At 32.9% G+C, this 22,350-nt stretch overlaps 2 protein-coding genes across 3 annotated transcripts; both read left to right on the top strand.

The window, feature by feature from the left end:
* Window positions 1-1,156: 1,156 nt before the first annotated feature.
* Window positions 1,157-12,083, top strand: LOC122582305 (protein transport protein SEC31 homolog B-like). Of its 2 annotated transcripts, XM_043754676.1 has the most exons (24): window positions 1,157-1,598; window positions 1,855-1,909; window positions 2,026-2,148; window positions 4,427-4,523; window positions 4,620-4,656; window positions 4,752-4,857; window positions 4,937-4,994; window positions 5,098-5,195; window positions 5,281-5,400; window positions 5,544-5,586; window positions 5,863-5,972; window positions 6,051-6,178; window positions 6,423-6,984; window positions 7,113-7,205; window positions 7,454-7,639; window positions 7,777-7,990; window positions 8,101-8,192; window positions 8,444-8,542; window positions 9,083-9,181; window positions 9,856-9,951; window positions 10,063-10,176; window positions 10,647-10,914; window positions 11,097-11,341; window positions 11,754-12,083. In XM_043754676.1, the coding sequence occupies exons 1-24, from the start codon at window positions 1,288-1,290 to the stop codon at window positions 11,841-11,843; spliced, it is 3,444 nt and encodes a 1,147-aa protein (XP_043610611.1). In that variant the 5' UTR covers window positions 1,157-1,287; the 3' UTR covers window positions 11,844-12,083. The 2 variants fall into 2 exon arrangements, with proteins under 2 accessions (XP_043610611.1, XP_043610612.1); XM_043754677.1 differs by lacking the exon at window positions 9,083-9,181.
* A 7,287-nt stretch (window positions 12,084-19,370) lies between these two features.
* On the top strand, window positions 19,371-21,214 carry LOC122581916 (serine/threonine-protein kinase-like protein At3g51990). The gene has a single exon (XM_043754234.1). The coding sequence runs from the start codon at window positions 19,592-19,594 to the stop codon at window positions 20,990-20,992; it is 1,401 nt and encodes a 466-aa protein (XP_043610169.1). The 5' UTR covers window positions 19,371-19,591; the 3' UTR covers window positions 20,993-21,214.
* The last annotated feature ends 1,136 nt before the right edge of the window (window positions 21,215-22,350 follow it).

The raw sequence follows: 22,350 nt of genomic DNA, 5'->3' as shown, positions 1-22,350 counted from the left end.
AGCACAGTTGCTCTAATAACTTATTGATCAATCATAACTCTCAATTTTTTAATGTTGACTTTTGTTTTCAATTTTGACTTTAATTTACACTTTTTTGTTTTCCATTACAAATTTACACTTTTTACTCACTAATTTTAATATAATAAATAAATAATAAAAGCTAATATATATCCGATAGAATAATAGCTAATATTTATCCAATAAAATAATAACTAATATATATGCAATAATATGTTTTATCACATATATATATATATATATTAACCAAATCTATTTATATTTCAACTTTGAACTTATAAGCTTTTATGAGTTACATGTATTAATCTAATATTAATAATGTCGTAAGTCTCGTGTTCAGTGTTGGACACGAGTCTAAAATCTAGTGCTAACGATACAATTCTTTTTACAACACGTATATGACTGCAAAGTTTTATTGAGTAACTAGCATGGTACCCGCGCAATGCGGCGGCAATAGTGGGGAACACGGTCTGCTTTATTAGGGATTTTAGGTAGTTACGTAAAGAAAAAAAACAATAAAGTTCAAGGGCAAATAAGATATTTCAAAGACAGAAATATTTAATAGGGGAGAAGGATTTTGTTTTATTTGGGATTAGAGATGAGATGGGTAGGTTGCAAGAGATGTAGAATTTCCAAGGGCAATTTGGGGTTTTCAAAGACAGAATTTCCTAAATTAAAAAAGGCTCTTTAATGTTTTTAGGTGGTATAGATATTAATAACTTAATTGTTAATTTGTTAATATAATAAGGGATTTGCTAACTAGTACCCCAGGGGCACTAGTTACGGTGCATTTAATAAATTCAAATTTTCTTTAAATATTTAATTAGTTATTTATGATTCATATAAAAATGGTAATTATCAAGTTGAATTAATGAGCATTAAATGTAATTTTTAATAATTTAGGAAAATTTTGACTTCATTCAATGTACCATAACTAGTGCCCCTGGGGCACTAGTACTAGTTAGCAAATCTCATAATACTGGTTAGCAAATCTCATATAATAAAGCTGTTAATTGCTTTATAATAACAAATACGTGGCAACACCTGATTGGTAATAATGATGCAATAAAATGTTAAAAGTCTCCTACCGTTATATAACATAAGAACAACTGAGGAAAGAAACAGAACTCAAATTCACTATAAAATATCCGACATTAAAATCATAATTAAATCCTCAATATTTAAACTCTAGAAAAGAAAAAGAAAAAAAAAATACAATTCCCCCAACTATAGTTTGCTCTCAATTTTACAGTTCAATTGAAAATCACAATGAGTCTAATGGAAGTTGATAGAACAGCATTGGTGGCGTTTGCACCAGACGCGCCGTTGTTCGCCGCCGGAACTATGGCGGGAGCAGTAGATATCTCATTTAGTTCATCAGCAAATCTTGAAATCTACAACCTTGATTTCCAGTCTGATGCTCTAACGTTATCAGGCGCTGTACCGAGTTCCGAACCGTTTAACCGGTTAACATGGGGGAAATCACCGGTATCCGGTTCCGAAGAATTCGAACTCGGTTTGATTGCTGGTGGACTTGTTGATGGTGATATTGGTGTTTGGAATCCTAAGTTACTCATCAGGTAGTATTATATATATATATATATATATATAACACTTTCAAATTGTGTTTTATAGGAATGTAGTTTGAGTAATTGTGATTTTGCTGTATAAAAAGTGTGTATTTGAAAGTTTAGCATTTGATCGTAGGCGAAAAATTTGGTGCTTACCCAGTTAGTCACTTACCCATCACATGATCAATTACTGGTGTATTTTTCTCCTAATCTTCATGGACGACTCATTATTTGCATTGTCACTATTTATTTGTATTGATTCTAGTTCGGAAGGAAGAGAAAATGCCCTTGTTCAACAACTATCGAGACACAAAGGGCCTGTGAGTTTCTTTTATTTTGTTTGTATTGTTTGTCGGATGTAATGTCCCATTGAATTTGTTTTCCCTTGAATTAAAAAGTGTTATCTAAAGGATGTGCACTATGATTGTTCTTCCAGGTTCGTGGACTGGAATTTAGTTCCCTTTCCCCAAACCATCTTGCTTCTGGTGCTGAAGAAGGTGAAATCTGTATATGGGATTTTGCTAAGCCAACAGAGCCTACACGTTTTCCCCCTCTCAAGGTAGCCATCATTTTACTACGTTTGCGTCTTTGAATTTTTTAATTTAGATTTCATGGTATAGTTTTGATTTGTAAACTGCAGTCTTCTTCGAATATGTTAAAATAAATCTAGGAATTTTCTGAACTTCCTCTAACTCGTTTTACAGTTTTCTTTTCTTTCTGCTCATAATACTCCCACCATTCAGTATTAGTTGCAACATTACCTTCAGCACACCGTTACATGAGCCCTGTGATACATAAAGAGTTAAAATGTTTGATTAGACATATGGACAATTTCTTTGAACTTTCACGCACATGAGCTTTTACTTCAACACTAATAATAGAGATCTGATTACATGTATATGTGCCATGTAGTTTTATTTTTTTCAAGATACTAAGTATATTGTCACTGCAACACACTGATAATAGTGATCAGTTCTTAGATAGGAAACTGTGGCATGCTATGCATGTTCCGTGTTGCTTGGAAAATGGAAGTTTAGCAATATTTATCTCTTTCTTAAGGTTATTATGGATATTAGATTTAGCCTCTCATCTAGTTTTACCTCTGTGATGAAAACATTTAGTTGTGTTTGTGTACATACTAAACACTTCTGTAAATTCTGTCACAACACATATAATCTGTTTACATACATTTTTTAATGAGCCACAGAAATAATTTGTAATTTCTTGAATTTGTTACAAATAGCTAAACTTGATGACCTAGTATCATAATTATAACAGGAAACTAATTTGATAGATAATGATGACTAATCATGCTAAAATGCATCATTTTAGTAGGCCTCTTATTGTCTTATATTCTCTCCATAGTTGTCAAAGGCGAGCGCCTGTTGCACCTAGGCGCAAAAGGCGGGCAAGTCCCAACCTTAACGCCTGAAACCCTAGGTCCAAGGCCCACTAACTGTATGAAGCACCTGTCTACACTTCTCCATATAAATAAACCCTTTGTTCCACATAAAAATTCACCTATATTATAGGGATATCACAACAGAATCTTTGTTCTAAAAATCACTTGGTATATATCATTATCATCAATATCATCATTCATCATACTATTCTTCATTTAACCAAAGTGTAAGTTTTCTTCTATTTTTATATTATTAAGACTCTTCTGCTATTTTATATACCTTACCTGAAATTTTCTTCATTATCATTTGTTAGAGACACTGAAATTTTATATACTCTTCTACGCCTTTTTTTATTCGGGCCCGCGCTTTTTTTATGCCTCTTGCCTAGGCCCCATTTGGGGTCATTGTGCTTTGAGTTCATTTTCGCCTTTGACAACTATGATTCTCTCACAAGCTAAGGACGAGGAACCATCAAGCTTGAACCTTAACGTGGATTTCAAATGTTGTTTCCACCCTTTGCTTCCTCTTGTCTTTTGTTTTCTTCTTTTTTGTCATTCTTTTGTGAAGATGTATGTTGCACCATGGACTGCTTCCTCCATGTGTTCATTGTGTTAATGCATTAACATGGACTGCTATTCCTGTGTATTCTTGCTGATAAGGAATTAAAAGAGTTGATCAATCTAAAAAACAAAGCGGAAACAAGTTTGCACCAGTTTGAAATGAAAGCAGCCGTTGTGGCGATGGAAGTTTAGCTATGAAATTAGCAGTTAGTGATGACTTTGATGGAGATTAGCGATTATTCTTTGGCATCAGTTACAACAGCCCCTTTCCTTATCGGGTGATGAAAAATGTTTGAACTTTGAATTTGAAATAAATGATTTAGCCAAGAATAAATTTCTGGGTCTTGAAAACTAAACCAAGAAACAGGAGCCCTCCGGACCGCTTGTGAAATTTCTCCGGTTTATATTTTTCTAGAGCCGTGGCTATGATACCATTATAAACCACAACGATAAATTGTGTTTGAATGGATTGATTAAAGCAGAGTTACAAGAACTATATTAATATGCTGGGCTAAACTTGATGACCAAGTAACACAATCATAATATAGGAGACTATTTCCATGTGTATGGTAATTAATAATACTAAAGTTCATTATCCTAATACGACTCATATAGTCTAACATTGACCAAGATCCGATAGATATTTAGCTACGAGCAGAGTGGCAAGTTGTAAATTACTTATCTGGATACTTGATGGTGTTCATTTTTGCTTTAGGCTAGGTCCATTGTCATTCCAATATTTTACCAACATTAGATCAGAGTTTCTTTGCATTTGTATGTTGTTTAAAGTAATTTATCACGCTGCTGCGTTTCTTTGGCAGGGCATTCTTACTAGTTACGTTATTGCTGACTGCTAAAGAACATGTTCCTGCAGGGTAATGACTCTTCTACACATGGAGAAATTTCATTTTTATCTTGGAATAAGAAGGTTCAGCCTATCTTGGCATCAACATCTTCTCACGGAACTACCGGTATGGTTGGGAATGATCCGTTTCCATTCGAGCTATCCCATATATATTATATATGCATGTATGCCATAGTTGATTTTTAAATATCTGTGGTTTCAGTCGTTTGGGATCTTAGGAAGCAAAAGCCAATTATAAGGTAATATCTGACAGTGTCAGATGCAAAACTAGCATGATAAACTGAAAAAAAATTATGAGTTGGTAACCAATTAGTTATATGTTTTCAATTTATAGGTTCTCTGATTCTGTTAGAAGAAGATGTTCAGTTTTGCAATGGCATCCTGATTTTTCCACCCATCTTGTTGTTGCTTCAGATGATGATAATTCACCATCATTAAGGGTAATGATTTATGCCTTCGTTTATGTAATTATCAGTGAAGATGCTATTCTTGTAATTTACCTTTATTTTCGGCATGAAGATATGGGATATGCGGAACACAATGTCACCATTGCGTGAGTTAGTAGGTCACACGAAAGGTATATTATTTATGATTAAATGATTCATCTATAACTTCTCACCATTACAAGGTTGTGTTTTAATGTTTTATACAACTTTATCATGCTCCTTTGTCCATGCTAGGTGTCGTTGCAATGTCATGGTGTCCCCATGATAGCTCTTATTTGCTTACCTGTGCCAAAGATAACCGTACTATTTGCTGGGATACAAATTCTGCTGAGGTTTTTGTGCTTAGTTTACTTACGTTATTTTTTGAACATCTACAATTTTACTTATGTTACTTACTGAGCATCTATATCTTTGCAGATTGTCTCTGAACTTCCAGCTGGAACCAACTGGAACTTCGATGTGCACTGGTATCCGAAATTACCTGGGGTCATATCGGCGTCCTCATTTGATGGAAAAATTGGTATTTATAACATTGAGGTTTGCAATTTTGTTCCTATCAATGCCCTTATCATTATACCACGCAATACTTGGAAAAAATACAAGTGTTTCTATAAGACAAGGTTTTATCATTTATATCTGTTTTAGCATTGACAGGAACTTATTTCTTTTCATACGTGTAGGCTTGTGCTCGTTATGGTGTTGGTGATGGTTATTCCCCTTCAGGTAACATTAATGGTTCCCCGTCTTGTATATGGTGTTTTGTTTGAGATTTTATTTCTGAAACATTTTTTTTATTATTGAAGTATACAGTTGTATCTTTCATTGTCATTATCATCATTTATACGATTAGAGAATATACTTGACAACTTTTAGTGTGCGACTACAATTAGTGTATGATTGTATATTTTCTTAGTGGTCTGACATTAATTTTCTTTTCCTCTTGCATTTATAATAATATGTTATGGTTTGTCTCGTTATGTATATATGGTTTTTGTGCAGGATCTTTAAGAGCCCCAAATTGGTATCAACGTAAGACTGGAGTTACGTTCGGTTTTGGTGGTAAACTCGTTTCTTTTCATGCAACTGATTTCAAATCTGGAGTCTCGCAGGTAATTTTATGAAGGTTTTGCATTGCTTTTCCTTTTCAATAATTTTCAGTACCTTAGGCTCATTCCCCTATGTTCCAGGTTGATGTGCATGACTTGGTTACTGAACATAGTTTAGTTAGCACGCCATCTGAATTGGAAGATGCAATGCGTACTGGAGAGAGATCTACCTTGAGGATTTTGTGTGATAAAAAAACTCAAGAATCCAAGTACGTACTCCCGATAAAGCATTTTCTTTCCTTCCTCACCTCAACCTTTCTGAATCAATATACCTAATGCAGAAGTTATGTAATCATATGTTACACACTCATTATATACAAGAAAGGTTTTATAACTATTACTCTTATTAAAATATTTTTTTTCAAATACCAATTGTCTAAAGTCAACCCAAAAACTACCTGTTTTGATTTGAAGCCATTTTGGCCCATTACCAACCCAAAACTGTGTGAACAGATCCGAGGATGACAAAGAAACTTGGGGCTTTTTAAAGGTTATGTTTGAAGAGTATGGAACAGAACGAACAAAACTCTTACACCAGCTTGGCTTCAGTTTACCCACAGAAGAAGTAAATGATTTGATACAAAATGATCTTGTTCAGGGTTTAAGCTCCCTCAATCTTGTCAAAAGCAATGAAGCTAAAGAAGGATTTATGGATGGCAACCAAGCATTCAATCACCCATCTGATAATGGGGAAGATTTCTTTAACAGTTTTCCTAGTCCTAGAGCTGACACGCCCATGTCAACTTCTTATAATAATTTTGCTACTGAAGAATCTGTTCCATATGCGGAAGAAACAACACAAGAAAATGATTTACAAGTGGAAATTGATGACCCTTCATATGATGATTCTGTTCAACGTGCATTGATCGTTGGGGATTATCAGGGAGCTGTTGCTCAGTGCATAGCTGCTAATAAGATGGCAGATGCTCTAGTTATTGCTCAGGTTGGTGGTGCTTCCTTATGGGAGACCACTCTTGATCAGTACTTCAAAAGAAATACTTCCCCCTACCTAAAGGCATGTTTCTTATATGTATACCTTTAAGCTATTTAGATTTATTGACAGTTTTTTAGTTTTATTATGAATTTTGCGGTTCTAGCATTTTAGGCTTCAAGTTTTTCATGTTTATCTTTTTTGACATTCAGGTTGTTGCTGCAATGGTCAATAATGACCTTGTTAGCCTTGTTAATATCAGGCCCCTGAAATCTTGGAAAGAAACTCTTGCTCTCCTCTGCACGGTAAGTTTCCTAAGCTATGAATGATAACTTACATGTCATACATATCGTCCCAATGATTCGATAATGTAAATTTTGGAACAGAAAAACACTTTTTTATTCATGTGTACATTGTATGGAAAGTTACTATAACATCCAATTGTTTTGACATAGTTATTCTCGTGTAAGATCTTAGTGCTGTATTACTGTAAAGGCTGGGCTTATCTGTTTTGATGAATCACTAATGAAGTATTTTGGCTTTTTATTGGCAGTTTGCACAGGGTGATGAATGGACTTTACTATGTGATACCCTTGCTTCTAGGCTCATGACTGCTGGAAATACATTAGCAGCATCTCTTTGCTATATATGTTCTGGAAATATTGATAGAACTGTAGAAATCTGGTCAAAGAAGGTTTCAACCAAGCATGAGGGCAAGTCCTGTGTTGATCTTCTTCAGGTGTGTGCTGCCTCATCTTTTTCTGTTATGAGTTAACAGTACCCGAGTAAAGTCCAAAGTCAAATGAGTAAGTATTATATATCTTTGGTGCATTGTTAAATTTTTTGTTTTTGTTTTTGTGTCTGTGTGTGTCAAAGGATCTAATGGAGAAAACCGTGGTTCTTGCTTTTGCAACGGGTCAAAAAAAATTCAGTGCTTCTTTACGCAAACTTATTGAAAAGTTTGCTGAAATATTAGCAAGTCAGGGACTTCTATCAACCGCAATGGAATATTTGAAGCTTATAGGCACTGACGATCTATCTCCTGAACTTGTCATCTTACGAGATTGGATATCCCACTCATCAGAACCAGGTATATTTTATGCTAGCTTTCATTTAAATATTGGATCAGGTTTGGTATAAAAATGAAATAATTGTCGCTATCTTATATTTTTATTGATTAATATGCATCCATATCTACAGACTTTGTTTACTCTCAAACACACACTCGAGGCGTGTATGATGCAAACCAACAAACTAATCCTGTTGTGGAACCCCACCGAAACTATTATGAGGTATATAACGCATTATCATGTTATGTTATGCCAGCTTTATCGGCCATACTTTCTAGTTTCAGAAAGTCCGGGGAAGCAGTATTATATAGTTGTGGTAGTACATACAGCTCGTTTAGCATGCTATCATCTATGGAAAGATTGCATTTTATTATGCTGCAAAAGATTATCACAAAATATTCATTTAACTGAAGTTCTGGCGTTCTGCTTGTTTTCGTTTATTTATGTTTTTCATTATTTTTTCTGTTATTCAGGAAAATTTTCGACAACCATCAGAGCCATCCTACAATAATCAAGATGAACAGCCCCGACATAACATGTTTGTTCCAACCGCTATAGCTCCCAATCAACGTGTAAGTAGAATTTTGAAGTTAATAATAAAATGAGTTGCATTAATTCGTGTGATAATAAATACATCTAGCCTTCTTTGAAAAGGCAGTTCCTAGGCGTGTCTAGGCGCTAGGCGACCCTGGCCGTTGGATGAAATGCCTTTTGTTACTCGAGTGATCCCTTTACTTGAGGTGATGATATTCGGCCTTTCATAAGTGTGAAAGGTACATTAGGAGAATTGGGAGCCTCATGTTTTAATCAAAGCTAAAGGGCCTGTTGAAGATTGTTTTCAGTGAATAAATGGGCCCTTTTTAGCATCTTTTGTGAATTAAGGGGCGGCTCTGGCTAGCCTCAATGGCAAAATTGAGCGCGTCTTTTCTTCACCTGCTAATATCTTATGTACTTTTTAGTACATACGGCTCGTTTGGCATGCTATCATCTATGGAAAGATTGCATTTTATTATGCTGCAAAAGATTATCACGAAATATTCATTTAACTGAAGTTCTGGCGTTCTGCTTGTATTCGTTTATTTATGTTTTTCGTTATTTTTTCTGTTATTCAGGAAATTTTTCGACAACCATCAGAGCCATCCTACAATAATCAAGATGAACAGCCCCGATATAACATGTTTGTTCCAACTGCTATAGCTCCCAATCAACGTGTAAGTAGAATTTTAAAGTTAATAATAAAATGAGTTGCATTAATTCTAGTGATAATAAATACATCTAGCCTTCTTTCGAAAAGGCAGTTCCTAGGCGTGTCTAGGCGCTAGGCGACCCTGGCTGTTGGATGAAATGCCTTTTGTTACTCGAGTGATCCCTTTACTTGAGGTGATGATATTCGGCCTTTCATAAGTGTGAAAGGTACATTAGGAGAATTGGGGGCCTCATGTTTTAATCAAAGCTAAAAGGCCTGCTGAAGATTGTTTTCAGTGAATAAATGGGCCCTTTTTAGCATCTTTTGTGAATTAAGGGGCGGCTCTGGCTACCCTCAATGGCAAAATTGAGCTGATCTTTTCTTCACCTGCTAATATCTTATGTACTTTTTTGTTATCTAGAGGTGATTTTTGAGCATGTTAAATGCATTTGTTTTGCAAAAAATGGTTAGTAGAGTTGATACAAGTAATTATTTAAAGGGACTCTTATATACTTGAGGCATGTGCCTAGGACCTTTTGGCGTTTTGACCATTATTGCCTTTCAAAACAAGCATCTGGTGTTAAGCAGATAACTTTTCACTTTATTATGCTTCCAAAGAGCATAAGCAAAAGGTTTAGTGCACTGAAATTCTGCTTGCTCTCTCATTTGTGTTTCATTATCTCTATGTTTGTTATGCAGCAAAACCATCAACCACCTGAAGTATCTTACAATAATCAATATGAACAGATGCAGCGTAGTATGTTTGGTCCATCTTCTACAACACCCAGTCCACCGGTATGTAAATATCTGAAGCTAACAATGAAATCAGTAGCTTCAGTATGTGAAACTGTATTTATGATAATGATGTTGTAGAGTATGCTATTTACAATTTCATGTTTGATTTAGTCGGCATTTAATCAAGCTCCTGCTGCAAGACCCTTTGTTCCTAGTACACCCCGAATGATGATAAATGCAGACCAATACCAGCGTTCTGCCACTTCTGCTTCTCAGCTATATCCTGTATGTATAAATAGTTCTCTCCACCCCTTGATGTGTATATAGATGTTATAATATATTTCTATCAACTTTTTACAGATAATTAATGCATTCACTGTAATCACAAAAAATTAAAAAAATAATAAAAAAAAATGCTGCTCCATATATTATAATATTAAATAAATGTGTAATGAAATCATTAGGAAGCTGTATGCAATTATGCACTGAAGATGAACTTTAAGTATTATTGGTGACCAGCCCCATTTCACCTATTCATTCTTTGACCTGTTTGGCATAAATTGTAACCCAAATCGAACAATTCAAAGGTAAATGGGTTGAAAGAACCACCTCTACATATACAGTATACTGTATGATTCTACCCATTTCAGGTATGTTACCCAAATCAAAACATTTATATGTAAATGGATTGAAAAAGTCACCTCCAGGTATATTAGTCATTATTATTGCTAGTCTCATAATCTTTACCGTCTCAGGTGAATGATAACTCCAATAATGAATCCGAACAACCAGAGGTGAATTTATTTGCCCCTTTCCCATCTCCAGTGGTTCCTACTACTCGGCCGAAGTCACATCAGGTGTTGTCTCACACACCTACTGTAACAAAATTTATTCCCGTAAGTGATGTAGCAACGCAAGGAACGACATCAGGTGAAATGCAACCCAACAGTGCTATTGAGTCTGCCGTGGCTCTTGCAACCCCTCCGGCAACTGTACAAACAGCTGATGTATCAAATGTACCTGGTAATATTTGGTTGCTTCTCTTTTGACTAATAGTTCTTTCTATTTTCTATATTTTAACATTTATCCAATTATTTTTTATTTAGAGATAAATAAATGAATAGTCAAGTTGGATATTGTGTCCAATTTGACATGGACAGTATTTGAACTCTTGGTTAATACAATAACTTGTATGTCTGTTCCAGCCCTGCAAAAACCAGTTATCGCAACATTGACTAGACTCTTCAATGAGACATCAGAGATGCTGGAGCTGGAGAATTCACGTGGAGCTCTAGCTACGAAGCGTGAGATTGATGACATCTCAAAGAAAATAGGTGATTTGTTTGCTAAACTAAACAGTGCTGATATATCGAAAAATGTTGCTGAAAAACTTGTTCAGCTCTGTCAAGCAGTGGATCGTGGTGACTTCCCTACAGCTCTCGAGTTCCAGGTATGTGATAGTGCTCGAACAGCTTCTAATTTAAATTAAACCACATAGGATTGGTTGGGGCTTTCAAGCATTGTCTCTTCAATTCACCCTCCAAGTTGATGCTCACTAAACCTATAGTAGTAAATTCAGCCCTCTAATCTAAATATGCTACCATTAGCTGCAATTTCTATTAGTCGTCTAAAAGTAATAATTATAATTAGCACAATATTTGTACGATAAAAATAGAAAAACGTTTCTCCCAGTCAACCTTACCCAACTGATTTTTACTTGTCCTACAATCTGACGCCGCAATGTTTTGACTCACCAACTAACCTACCAACTTGACCATTTTGGCATCTCTACTCGAAATCATTAGCGCCAGCCAAATGAAGGTTTTTAATATCTAGGATTGTTTTTCTTTTTGTACCTACAGAACGATCTTGTCGCGAGTAACTGGGATGAATGCAACTCCTGGATAGCATCACTTAAACGAATGATCACGACTAGACAAAAAGCAAGATGACTTACGACATACTATCAAATTTGATGCTTTTGGCTTTCCAAATCAGTTAAAGGAGTTGGATCACAGGGTTTTGTAGCTTATTTTTTGTGTATTTTTTATTTATTTATTAGCTAACAGACATAAGTTGATTAAAATTGAGGGGTTAATTTATAGTATAAATTTCCCCTAGACTTGTACTTGTATAGTTGATATTCTTTGTACATTACCTTTGACATAATTTTGGATTTGGTATTCTTTCAACATCGCTTTACCTTTCTTACGTTGTGAATAAAGAAGGCAAAACATAGTATACTTGTAACTTGAATGATAAGATGCTCAAAATAAGTGTTGGTATATTCTTGTGTTGTAAAGGCGTGAATTTTGGAAGACTTTAATTCTTTTAATCATACTATAACCAAAGAAAGGAAATTTGCATACTATAAAGTGAAGCTATCTGCCTATCTTACATGAGATGTTCCAGGCAAGGGAATGTTTCTTTTTAATTTTAGTTTTGGTAGCCAAAGAAAATGTCGATAAGAAAAAAAAGATACGTAACAGCAGTTTCAAAGTAAACATTGCTCACCTGCTTGAGACGAGAGAAACAATGGAATGGACGCCATTGAGTACTTGCATTACATAGCAATAGAAAGAGTGAGCAAAGCATCAGATAAACTACACAAGGGTCAAGGGAGTAATGGCAGACGTTTCAAACAAATATAGCGGTGGACGTTTGAAACCATATGTAGCGCGCCACCAGAAATTTGGTTCAAGGCGGTTAGCGTGTGAGGAAGCGCATTTGGTACATAGATTCTCAGCGGATCGATTTATGATATTGACTAGTCATATTTGGTATTTGATTATTGAGTACATTTTAGGCTGTTAGCTTTGGGTCTATAGTCATATATCTCTAGCATCGCAGAAATATTCACTACTCAACTGAGTAGATCATCTTTTTGCTCATCCTTATTATTTAAGCTCTAAATCATTTATATAAGCTATTAACTATCCATTATCCACCATGGATTCCACGACTATACGAATAGTAGCAGATTATTTAAATTCGATTAATCCAGTAACTACTCATAAAGTGCTCGACTTGTGTTCTAATAAATTTTTATAATCATGTTCGAGCTTGTGCTTGATAGGTTTGAACTTTTTAGTGAACTTATTTTGAAACTTGAGTTACTTGTTGAACTCGAAACTTGTTTAACATCTAAATCGCATAAGATTGTTTGTACATAAGCATTGGTTTCAAATTCCTAACAGTTACATTAAAGACAACTATTTGAACTCATTAAGTTCGACTAGCACATTCAATTATATATGAAACGAACTTTCGATCATATAGAGCTAAAGTTAATTATTTAAACTCTAATAATCGTGAAACAAATATACAATAACCTAGCTAATCAAGTCGGTATCAAGCAAATCACATTACACTAGTCATTAACCTTTAACTACCCTTAAATTTCTGATAAAGTTTGTGCTTTTGTCTTAAAGCACTCTTTCTTTTTCTTATTTGAATATGAATGAACAGGGAAAAGTTAAATACGCTTTTTAAAGTCGTAAAAGAAGAAGTCTGTTTCACTTTACAAATTCAAATGTCATACGTATTTTCTAACTTTAACATCTAATCTCTTTCACTTTTAGACCGATAAATTAACCACATGCACCTTTTCCCATCCAATCACGCATTAGTATTATTATATAATTCAATTTTATAAATACCATACCAAAGAAAAAAGTTTTGAACAATCCTGAAATAGATTCTAATCTAATATATTATATAATAGTCATGTTAGGATGACAAACAAATTACAAACTAATTGTTACAAACATATGTGGTATGTGTGGTGGTCCAATCACGTACTAGTACTGTAGGTAGTGTTTGTTTATTCTCTTAATTAAAAAGTTATGACTTAATCAAAAATATTTAATTCATTAAGTCATCAAAAAAATTTATTTGGTTAACTTAATAAACAAAAAACATTTGTATTAACTTAGTTCATATAAACACTATCTATTTAATAAATTGCTTTATTAATTTAGTCACTAAATGTTAAAAAAAAGCAAACATGCCTTCATCCACTTAGGGGACATCCTTTTACCTTATTTTGATTAAAAAGACACATAATAAGACTTAAATGTTTAAATGTCGTTTTAATGTTACATACTTTCATTACTAGACTATCATCGCAAAGACTAGCCAATAATTGTTTTAAAACACAATTTGAAGCATGAACAGCTACTAAAGTCTAATTCATCCGGAGATTTTCCCTATATCTTAAACATAAAGATATTTCAAAACGCAATTTAAAGTATATTTTACAGATACTTCAATTGCTACGTATCATTTAATAGCAATGCAAAAAAAGGATTGGGTTGATGTGATGGAAATGGAAACTCTATGTATGAAAGGACAAGCGATGTCAAGTTGTCAACACCTATCCTTTGCTTATCGTAAAAAACCTAAAAGCATGTTATCGACATTTGTGACCATCAAAATCAAAAGTGTAATACATTTCAAATAGATGAAATCAACTAGGTTTAATTAAGTGGTTGAAGCTCTTATATCTCGAGGCAGAGGTTAAAGTGTGATCTTTATGCCCATCAAAGATGTAGATTTTATTCTATTTTTGTACGGGTAAGACTATTATATCTCAACCTTCCCCATACTCATCAAAGATAGCTTTGGGGTTATTCTAGGTAATCCAAAATTTATCTTAGGGTTATGTGTGTCAGAATGTAATTAACCAATACTGAAAAGTTATTTATCTACGAATTCAAATTGACTTTTATTTTATGCATAAATGTACTAAAATGTTCAAATCATGTAACATGACATACGCGATAATCATATGAGTTGTCACGTGCAATTTTTTGATTGGTTGATCACAAAGAGTTACATAATTTGAAAATTTTTACTAAATTATGCATACAATAAAAGTCGATTTGAATTCGTAGATAAATAACATTTCAGACATAGTTGGTTACATTCCAACGCACTTAACCTTTTATCTTATTACATTTGTTTTATTAGTTTGGAAACAACACTTGTCATTTGTCAAAGAAATGTAAAAGAATGACATTTTATGGTCGTGAACGCCCCCAGGGGCATGAGGGGTGTGTGCGCTTTTGGGCATGGGAATGCACATTACGGACTATTCTGCACAGTCTTATAATTTTCCTTTGGAAAACTCATTTTCTTAGTTTTCTTATATAGAGTATTATTTACCATTATAGAAAGAATTGTAAACACATATGCTGTCCAAACTAACAATTAAAATGCGCTTTCAAATTTACTTGAATAATGATAGTGAAAAAGTATATATAAAAAAGTTTTACTCTGTTCAACATTATATAAAATAAAATGAAGTCATTCTTATATATAAAGACAATTTAGACATAAAAATGTAGAATGAAATAATAATATTCTTTTACCAACTGTCATTTGGTTTAATCACATAGATTAAAAAGTCAACTAATTAAAGATAGTACTTTATAATATGGAAAATGATATTCGTATATACATTTACTATTAATGTGCATTAGTCAATTATACAATATACATAAACTATTGTATTTTATGGTAAAATTATCAAAACTTTGGTATTAACATCACTTCCTTTATAATATAAGGGAAATTTTTATTAGTTACACCAATATACATACTTTTCAGTGAGTTATATCTTATCATATACGTAAATTAATTTTATACTTTGCAATCTACTTTTCCGTACATGCTTTGAATGAGTAATCTAATTTGTTACTTACATGTTATATAATTGTCATCCATCAACGTAGTATAAAATGCACAACCTTGTTGGTAGGAATGAAGGCCGTTTGGGCAAAATATTGTAGACCGCTATTGACCTATTGTCACAAACTTTTTTGATATGTGATATATTTCTTTTAGTGAAATAACGAAAACGTTGATACATAATTACATATATGCAATCATCGTAAAAGTAAATTATATATAGATCCTATCGATTTTTATAGAAATTATATGTCTAATAGGCAACATATTTAATTTTGTCTCCATAGGGTAAACTTTTTTCTCATTATACAGTACTTTGTGTTCTTATTTAGAGCCAAAATGGGCCGTTTAGTTTGACTATTTATATCTCATGCTCCTTTTTGTTATTATCTTATTGTTTCTAGTATATGACCGTTACTAATTGGCTCACAATGAGTTGTTAATTTTTTTCTATATTTACAGGAAAGATTTTTCAGTTGATTACCAGCTAAGAACTTATATAATAATGTTTAAATATGTTACAGTGGATTATCCATGGTACATGAAATAACTATATATAGTACTTGGTGAATCACTCAGAATTCAGAAACCATGTAAAATCGATTTACCACATATTCAACGAGTCATAATTAACTATCCGGGAGAGTTAACAAATCCGGGAGGGTTTTGTTAACTATGACCCTTAATATTATAGTTAGAAAAATCCTAAATATAACACTAATTGTTGTATTTAACGTGCATATAAAGAATGTATTTTTCATCTTGGATCAAATTTGAACTTAAAAAACTACGTTTTCGAGTCCATCTCTCCTTTTCACCACTCCAATTAACATAAAGCGATAAACACTAGCTTACTAAGCAATTCTTTTTAAGACAACTTAGATACTAATATACTTATATAATGAGTAATTCTAAGTTTACAAACCTTTTACAAAAGATTTTTTACAAACTTAACTTTCACCAATTAAACCAATTCTATTTATTCTCTTTTCTTTTCATATTTTATTTGATTGAACCACCATACATGCCACCTATGTTTGTAATAATTAGTTTGTAATTTGTTTGTCATTTTAGCATGGCTCTAACCCGTACTACAAACCAAATACAAATTTCAGTTATTTGCGTTCGGGTTTTGTGACTTGAGTCGGTTCACAAAGTCAGCCTAAATAAAATTGATTTTAATGGTAATATATGTTTCTTCATTAATTTTGGATATAGTTATAAATCTCCTAGTCTCCTACGTTGATTTGCTAACTTTAATCCATGATTACTATGTTCAAGCTTTGGTCGTGTTAATTACTCGTTGTTGGTAGTCAATACGTAGTTAGACTATTTAGTAGAAGTTGTTGTCTTTTGGGATAGAAACCAACGTTCATGTCTTGACAATGAAAAATTTAATAGTATGTAATAAAGTGTATTTTTCGTTAAAGAAAAATACACGTTACTAGTCAGAGATTTTATTATGTTAATAACTAGTTTTTTGACCCCGGATGTTACCCTGGGATCATCGCTGCGTCATGCAAATATACATACAACATTACTTACAAGTTTGTACACTTAAAGTTTACTATAGTTAGACTAAAGTTAAAAAACTCAAAAGTTAAGTGGTAAAAATAAGAAACTCAAAAATGGTAAAAGTTAGATATCTTAAGGTAAAAGATCAAAAGTAAAAAAAAATAAAAAGATAAAACTTGATGATTAAAGTTAAAACCCAAAGTTATATGATAAAAATTAAAAACTTTTAAAATAAATTATACTTAAGTGTATACAATAAGTTAAACTAAAGTTAAGAATCTAAAAATTATGTAGGTTACAAAAAGTTAGACTAAAGTTAAAAATACAAAAGTTAAGTGTTAAAAATAAGAAACTCTAAACGTACACAATCGTTAAAAAAAAAAAAGTTTGTTGTAGCTAAGTTGAGTTAAATTGTTATATAGTATCCAAACAGGTAGGCGTACCCGTTTGCGAAACTCCATGGAACTGTTTCTGCGTACGAAACACGTATGAAACCTTTCCTTGAATTTTCTATAGTTACCGAAACATTTCTTTGAAGTTTCCATACTGTTTCTAATTTATATCAAGGTTTTAATGGACTTTTTCTATTCCCCAAACCCAAACAGGATATATTATATACATTTTGATCAACATTAAATTTTTTCTGTTCCAAAACCAATTATTAAACACTAAACATTCAATGAGTAATTACTGATCAAGCATATATTATACAGTTATACATATACAATTATACATACTCTCTCAAGTCTCTTTCTCTATAAAAATCGATATAATTTATATTTGTATATTATTTTATTGCCTTTCCCGTATCCTGAATTTTTTAGTTTTATCGTTCTCCGTTCCCATATCATTCCCTTACCCGTTTCGGTGCTACATAGGTAATAATTGCTCATTTTATTCTTTTTATGCCTTTTGCAAGTCTTTTAACTAAAACAAATGGGTTTTGTTAGTGATAGCCTTTAGGGTTATCAGTAAAAACTAATTGGGTGCATTAAAATTTATACCTTGCTGTTAGAAAAATCAGGAGGCGGTTTTTAATATATAATGTACAAGTTTTTAAGTATGTAATATGTTGTTAGTGACAGCTCTTAGGGCTGTCATTATCATTTTCCAAAACAAATTGGGTAAACAAATTCGGTCAGATCAGATTATTTGAATTTGAAATATGTATTTTGAGTTTTGACATTCCTAAAGAGAATAAAATGTAAAAGACCAATAAAATTATTTTTGAGCGATCAATTTTGAAAGTTTCAAATGTGCATATCTTGATATATATCATCAACATGTTTATTTATTATTATTATTTGATTCAATTTAAGGATTATCATCATTTGAAAATTAAAATTTCTGTGACAACTATAAAACTAACCAAAACACATTGTGATCTGAATTTAACACAATGTGCTTTTTAAAAACACAATGCCTTTCAAATCACAATACGTTTAACCAGTATTCTAATTTTCACGAAAATATTAAATATTAGTTTTAAAATGAACATTTATCTTCGATTTAAACAAACAAGCAAATATGTCGAATTATATAACTAGTTTTAATTGTCATTTAAAAGGTTAGGTCGTTATGTGTTTTACATTGTTCACAAGGACAACCTTATAATCATGTCATTTTTATGGTTACTTAAAAAATATTAATAGTATAATAGCAAGATATTTTTATATTTTGGTATGTATATTTTGATTTGATTTACCGCGGTAAACTCGTACACTGTATTTTTGAGGTTTTATTAAAAGAAAAGAAATGAAAAGATTGGATAGGGAAAGAAAGGATAGATAATTACATAAAAAATATGACATTCTCGAGTTGAAAGAAAAGAGAAGAAAAGAAAGTTGATAGTTAAATGTATTCTTGAGTTAGAAGGGAAGGAAAAGAAATGATAAAAATATACAATTTTACATTTATAGCCTTGTAGTAATTAAAACCTTTATATAAGTTTGAGGGGTATAATAATAATTTCACCACTTTTCCTTCCAAATCTTGCCACTTTTGGCAAGAAAGTTTTGGGATCAAAATATCTTATTTTTCCCTTTTTTTCCTTTCTCTTTCTTTTAAAACAAAAACTCAAGAATACAAAAATTAAAAGTTTTTTATTTTTATTTTCTTGTATCATCAAAATAAAACTCAAGATGCACTCGTGTCGTAGTTAGTTAATTTTGGAGGTAAAACATTAATTAAGTTCCAAGATCCAAAGAATTAAATGCCTTTCATGCACTTATTATGTAAGGTAGGGTACCCCATTTTCTTCCTGTGATCCCCTCTCTCTCCCACTTCAATCCATCTCTTCTTCTTTTGACTTCTCACAATTGAGTATGTATTGACAAACACCCCTTCCATCATCTTCAATCATACATACATACATCACAATATCACATACAATACAATACAATATATAATATATACATCATCCACCCACCCTGTTCCTAATTTCCATTTTCATTAATCCAACCTAAACACACACACACACTGAGAGAGAATTTTGATGGGCTATCTTTCTTGTAAAGCTGAATCATCTATACAAATCCAAACCCCATCAAAAAAGACTCTAAAAAGCACCAACTTTCTTACTCAAAATGAAATCTTGGAGACACCCATCAACAAAAAAATCCAATATTTTGATTACAAAGATTTAGAAATTGCTACTAATAATTTTTCTGATCAAAAACTACTTGGCCGTGGCAGCCATGGTTTAGTCTACAAGGCCCTTCTTAGTAACGGCCGTTTAGTCGCCGTGAAAAAGCCTTCCCATCATCATAACCACCGTCACTCCGCCGTGCCAGAAAGTGAGGTGGAAAATGAGATAGATATATTGTCTAAACTGCATAGTCCAAGGTTAGTTAATTTAGTTGGTTTTACTAAAACCCCTTTTAATAATAGATTGTTAGTTGTGGAATTTATGTGTAATGGGACTTTATATGATACTTTACATGGTGGGGCGGGTCCGCCCCCAAATTGGGGGCGGAGAATTCGCTTGGCCGTACAGACGGCCAAGGCGATTGAGACTTTACATTCAGCCGTGCCCCCAGTGATTCACCGGGATATTAAGTCGGCTAATGTGCTTATAGATAGAAATATGAATGCGCGGTTGGGGGATTTTGGGTTGGCATTGCGGTGTCATGTAGACGATTTTCGTCTACTATCGACACCGCCGGCAGGTACGATGGGGTACCTTGATCCGGGATATGTGACCCCGGATAATTTGAGTACTAAAACGGATGTTTTTAGTTTTGGGATATTGCTGTTGGAGATTATTAGTGGTAGGAAAGCTATTGATGTTAGTTATTCGCCTCCTTCGATTGTGGATTGGGCGATTCCATTGATTAGGAGAGGGAAGCTTTTGAGTGTTTTTGACCCCAGGATTCCGCCCCCTAAGGATCCTATGGTTAGGAAACAATTGGTGGTGATTGCTGCGAAATGTGTTAGGTCTTGTAGGGAAAGGAGGCCATCGATGAGTGAGATTGTGGAGTCGCTTAGTTCATTGACTAAGTTGGTTCCTTTACGGCCTTGGAATGGTTTAGGGAACCCGTGTTTGATGGTTGAGACCGTCGGTAGACCCGTTGAAATAGTGTCTTCTAGGACAAAGAGTGGCGGCGGTGGTGATGTGAGGCCCTTGAGTAATCCTAGAAGGGTTTATTCGGATTTAAGGTCTCGAAATAATCTGATGGATCTTATGGCGGGACGCGTTGAGAATGATAAGGATGAGACTATTAAACCAAAGGTTCATCGGAGGTCGAGATTAAAAGATGAGGGTTCTAGTTTAAATGGCATTGTTCGTGGAAATAACTTTGAACGAAATCGTTCGATTGGGGAAAGTTCAAGTACGAGTTCAAGAAGATTTTACTTAGTCGCTCGATCAGCCTCTTGTGTTCAAACGACTGCGTAAAATCTTTTTGACAAAAAAGAATATCATTTTGTTTGTTGATTTTAGGTTATTACATTGTTTGGTTAATTTCAAATGTATGTAGCTTAACAGATTGTTTCTGTTTTTTTTTTTTTCCCTTTTCATTTTGTAATTGTCCATTGTGCAAAGAAAGAGAACATCTTGTTCGAGAAAAGGTTCATTGTAAAAAGATTCAAGAAAACTGAAAAGAGATCAATTTAGAAAGACAGTGTTCATTGTATGATGATTCATTTTGTCTTTTAATTGTCATTTGTTAAGTATATAATATACCAAATGTCATAAAAATATACTCCCTGCTTATGATTTTTTAAAGTCTTGGATTTAATTTTGATCTTAAACTTTTTAATTTATGTTATATAATATTAGATAAACATTATATTAAGTAGAAAATACATTTAAATTCTATTTTTTTTTTATATAAACAAAAAGCAATGAAAATTAAAATTCAACAAAAGAAATTAAAAAGTTCAAAGTGGACAATTTTTGAGACTGAATGAATAATTATAAAATTATGAATATTCTTCACACGCTATCTTAATAATCTTCTTAATGTTAATTTAATATTTTGTCAAAAAGATTCTTAAAATAGTTTTTAATTAAAAAAAATTTTTTTTTTTTGTCAATTTTCTTTTGAGACAACGTATTGACACATTGAAAAAGAAGGATGTAAAAGAAATGTAAAAGGAATTAATGTATGTAACGTATTTAAGGAGGTATGTTTTGGTAGATGGGTAGCATTGACATATAATTCTATTATGTATACATGGTCTATAGAGTATAGACCCCATGATATGGAAGAGTATGAATTGGTGCACCTAGAAGGTTCATCTACTTTGCAATGGTCACCCACGTTTTGAAAGGTTGGTGAGTGAGACCACACTTAGAGCTATCTTTCGTTTTATTTCCATTATAATTTAAGAATCTTTCGTTTTATTTCCATTATAATTTAAGTAGCTTCATATATTGTCAATTTTTACTTCAAAAAGTATTAAATGCAAATAGAGAACTTGAATCACGACTTCAAAATCATCTGATTTCAGTCTAAAAGATCAATATGTTTTTTAACTTTATTTCTTAAGTTGTAACACAAGTTAAAAGGAATCTTCATCCCTTTTTTTTTAAAGGTTTTGCTAAATGAAGCCCTAAGGGTTTTCGTTAAGGTGCATTAAATAGTTGTACATTTATCACAAAAATCAGAAGGTAGGCTTTTGATATGGAAACATACAACTTTTTTATGCACGTTAAGTGAAGCCCTTAGGGCTTCGTTTAGCATTTTCATTTTTGGGTTTTGCTAAACGAAACCCTAAGAGCTTTCGTTAAGGTGCATTAAATAGTTGTAC

Source organism: Erigeron canadensis, chromosome 9 (assembly GCF_010389155.1).
Source record: "Erigeron canadensis isolate Cc75 chromosome 9, C_canadensis_v1, whole genome shotgun sequence".
In the NCBI taxonomy this organism is placed as follows: Eukaryota; Viridiplantae; Streptophyta; class Magnoliopsida; order Asterales; family Asteraceae; genus Erigeron; species Erigeron canadensis.
The sequence above is the reverse complement of the archived record's forward strand: the minus strand, read 5'-3'. Positions and strand labels throughout refer to the sequence as shown.

Coding starts and splice junctions, on each gene's coding strand:
- LOC122582305 (XM_043754676.1), top strand. CDS start 1,288: ATGAGTCTAATGGAAGTTGATAGAACAGCATTGGTGGCGTTTGCACCA. Junction 4,858..4,936: donor ATAATTCACCATCATTAAGG/GTAATGATTTAT, acceptor TTCGGCATGAAG/ATATGGGATATGCGGAACAC. Junction 10,915..11,096: donor TGATGTATCAAATGTACCTG/GTAATATTTGGT, acceptor TGTCTGTTCCAG/CCCTGCAAAAACCAGTTATC.
- LOC122581916 (XM_043754234.1), top strand. CDS start 19,592: ATGGGCTATCTTTCTTGTAAAGCTGAATCATCTATACAAATCCAAACC.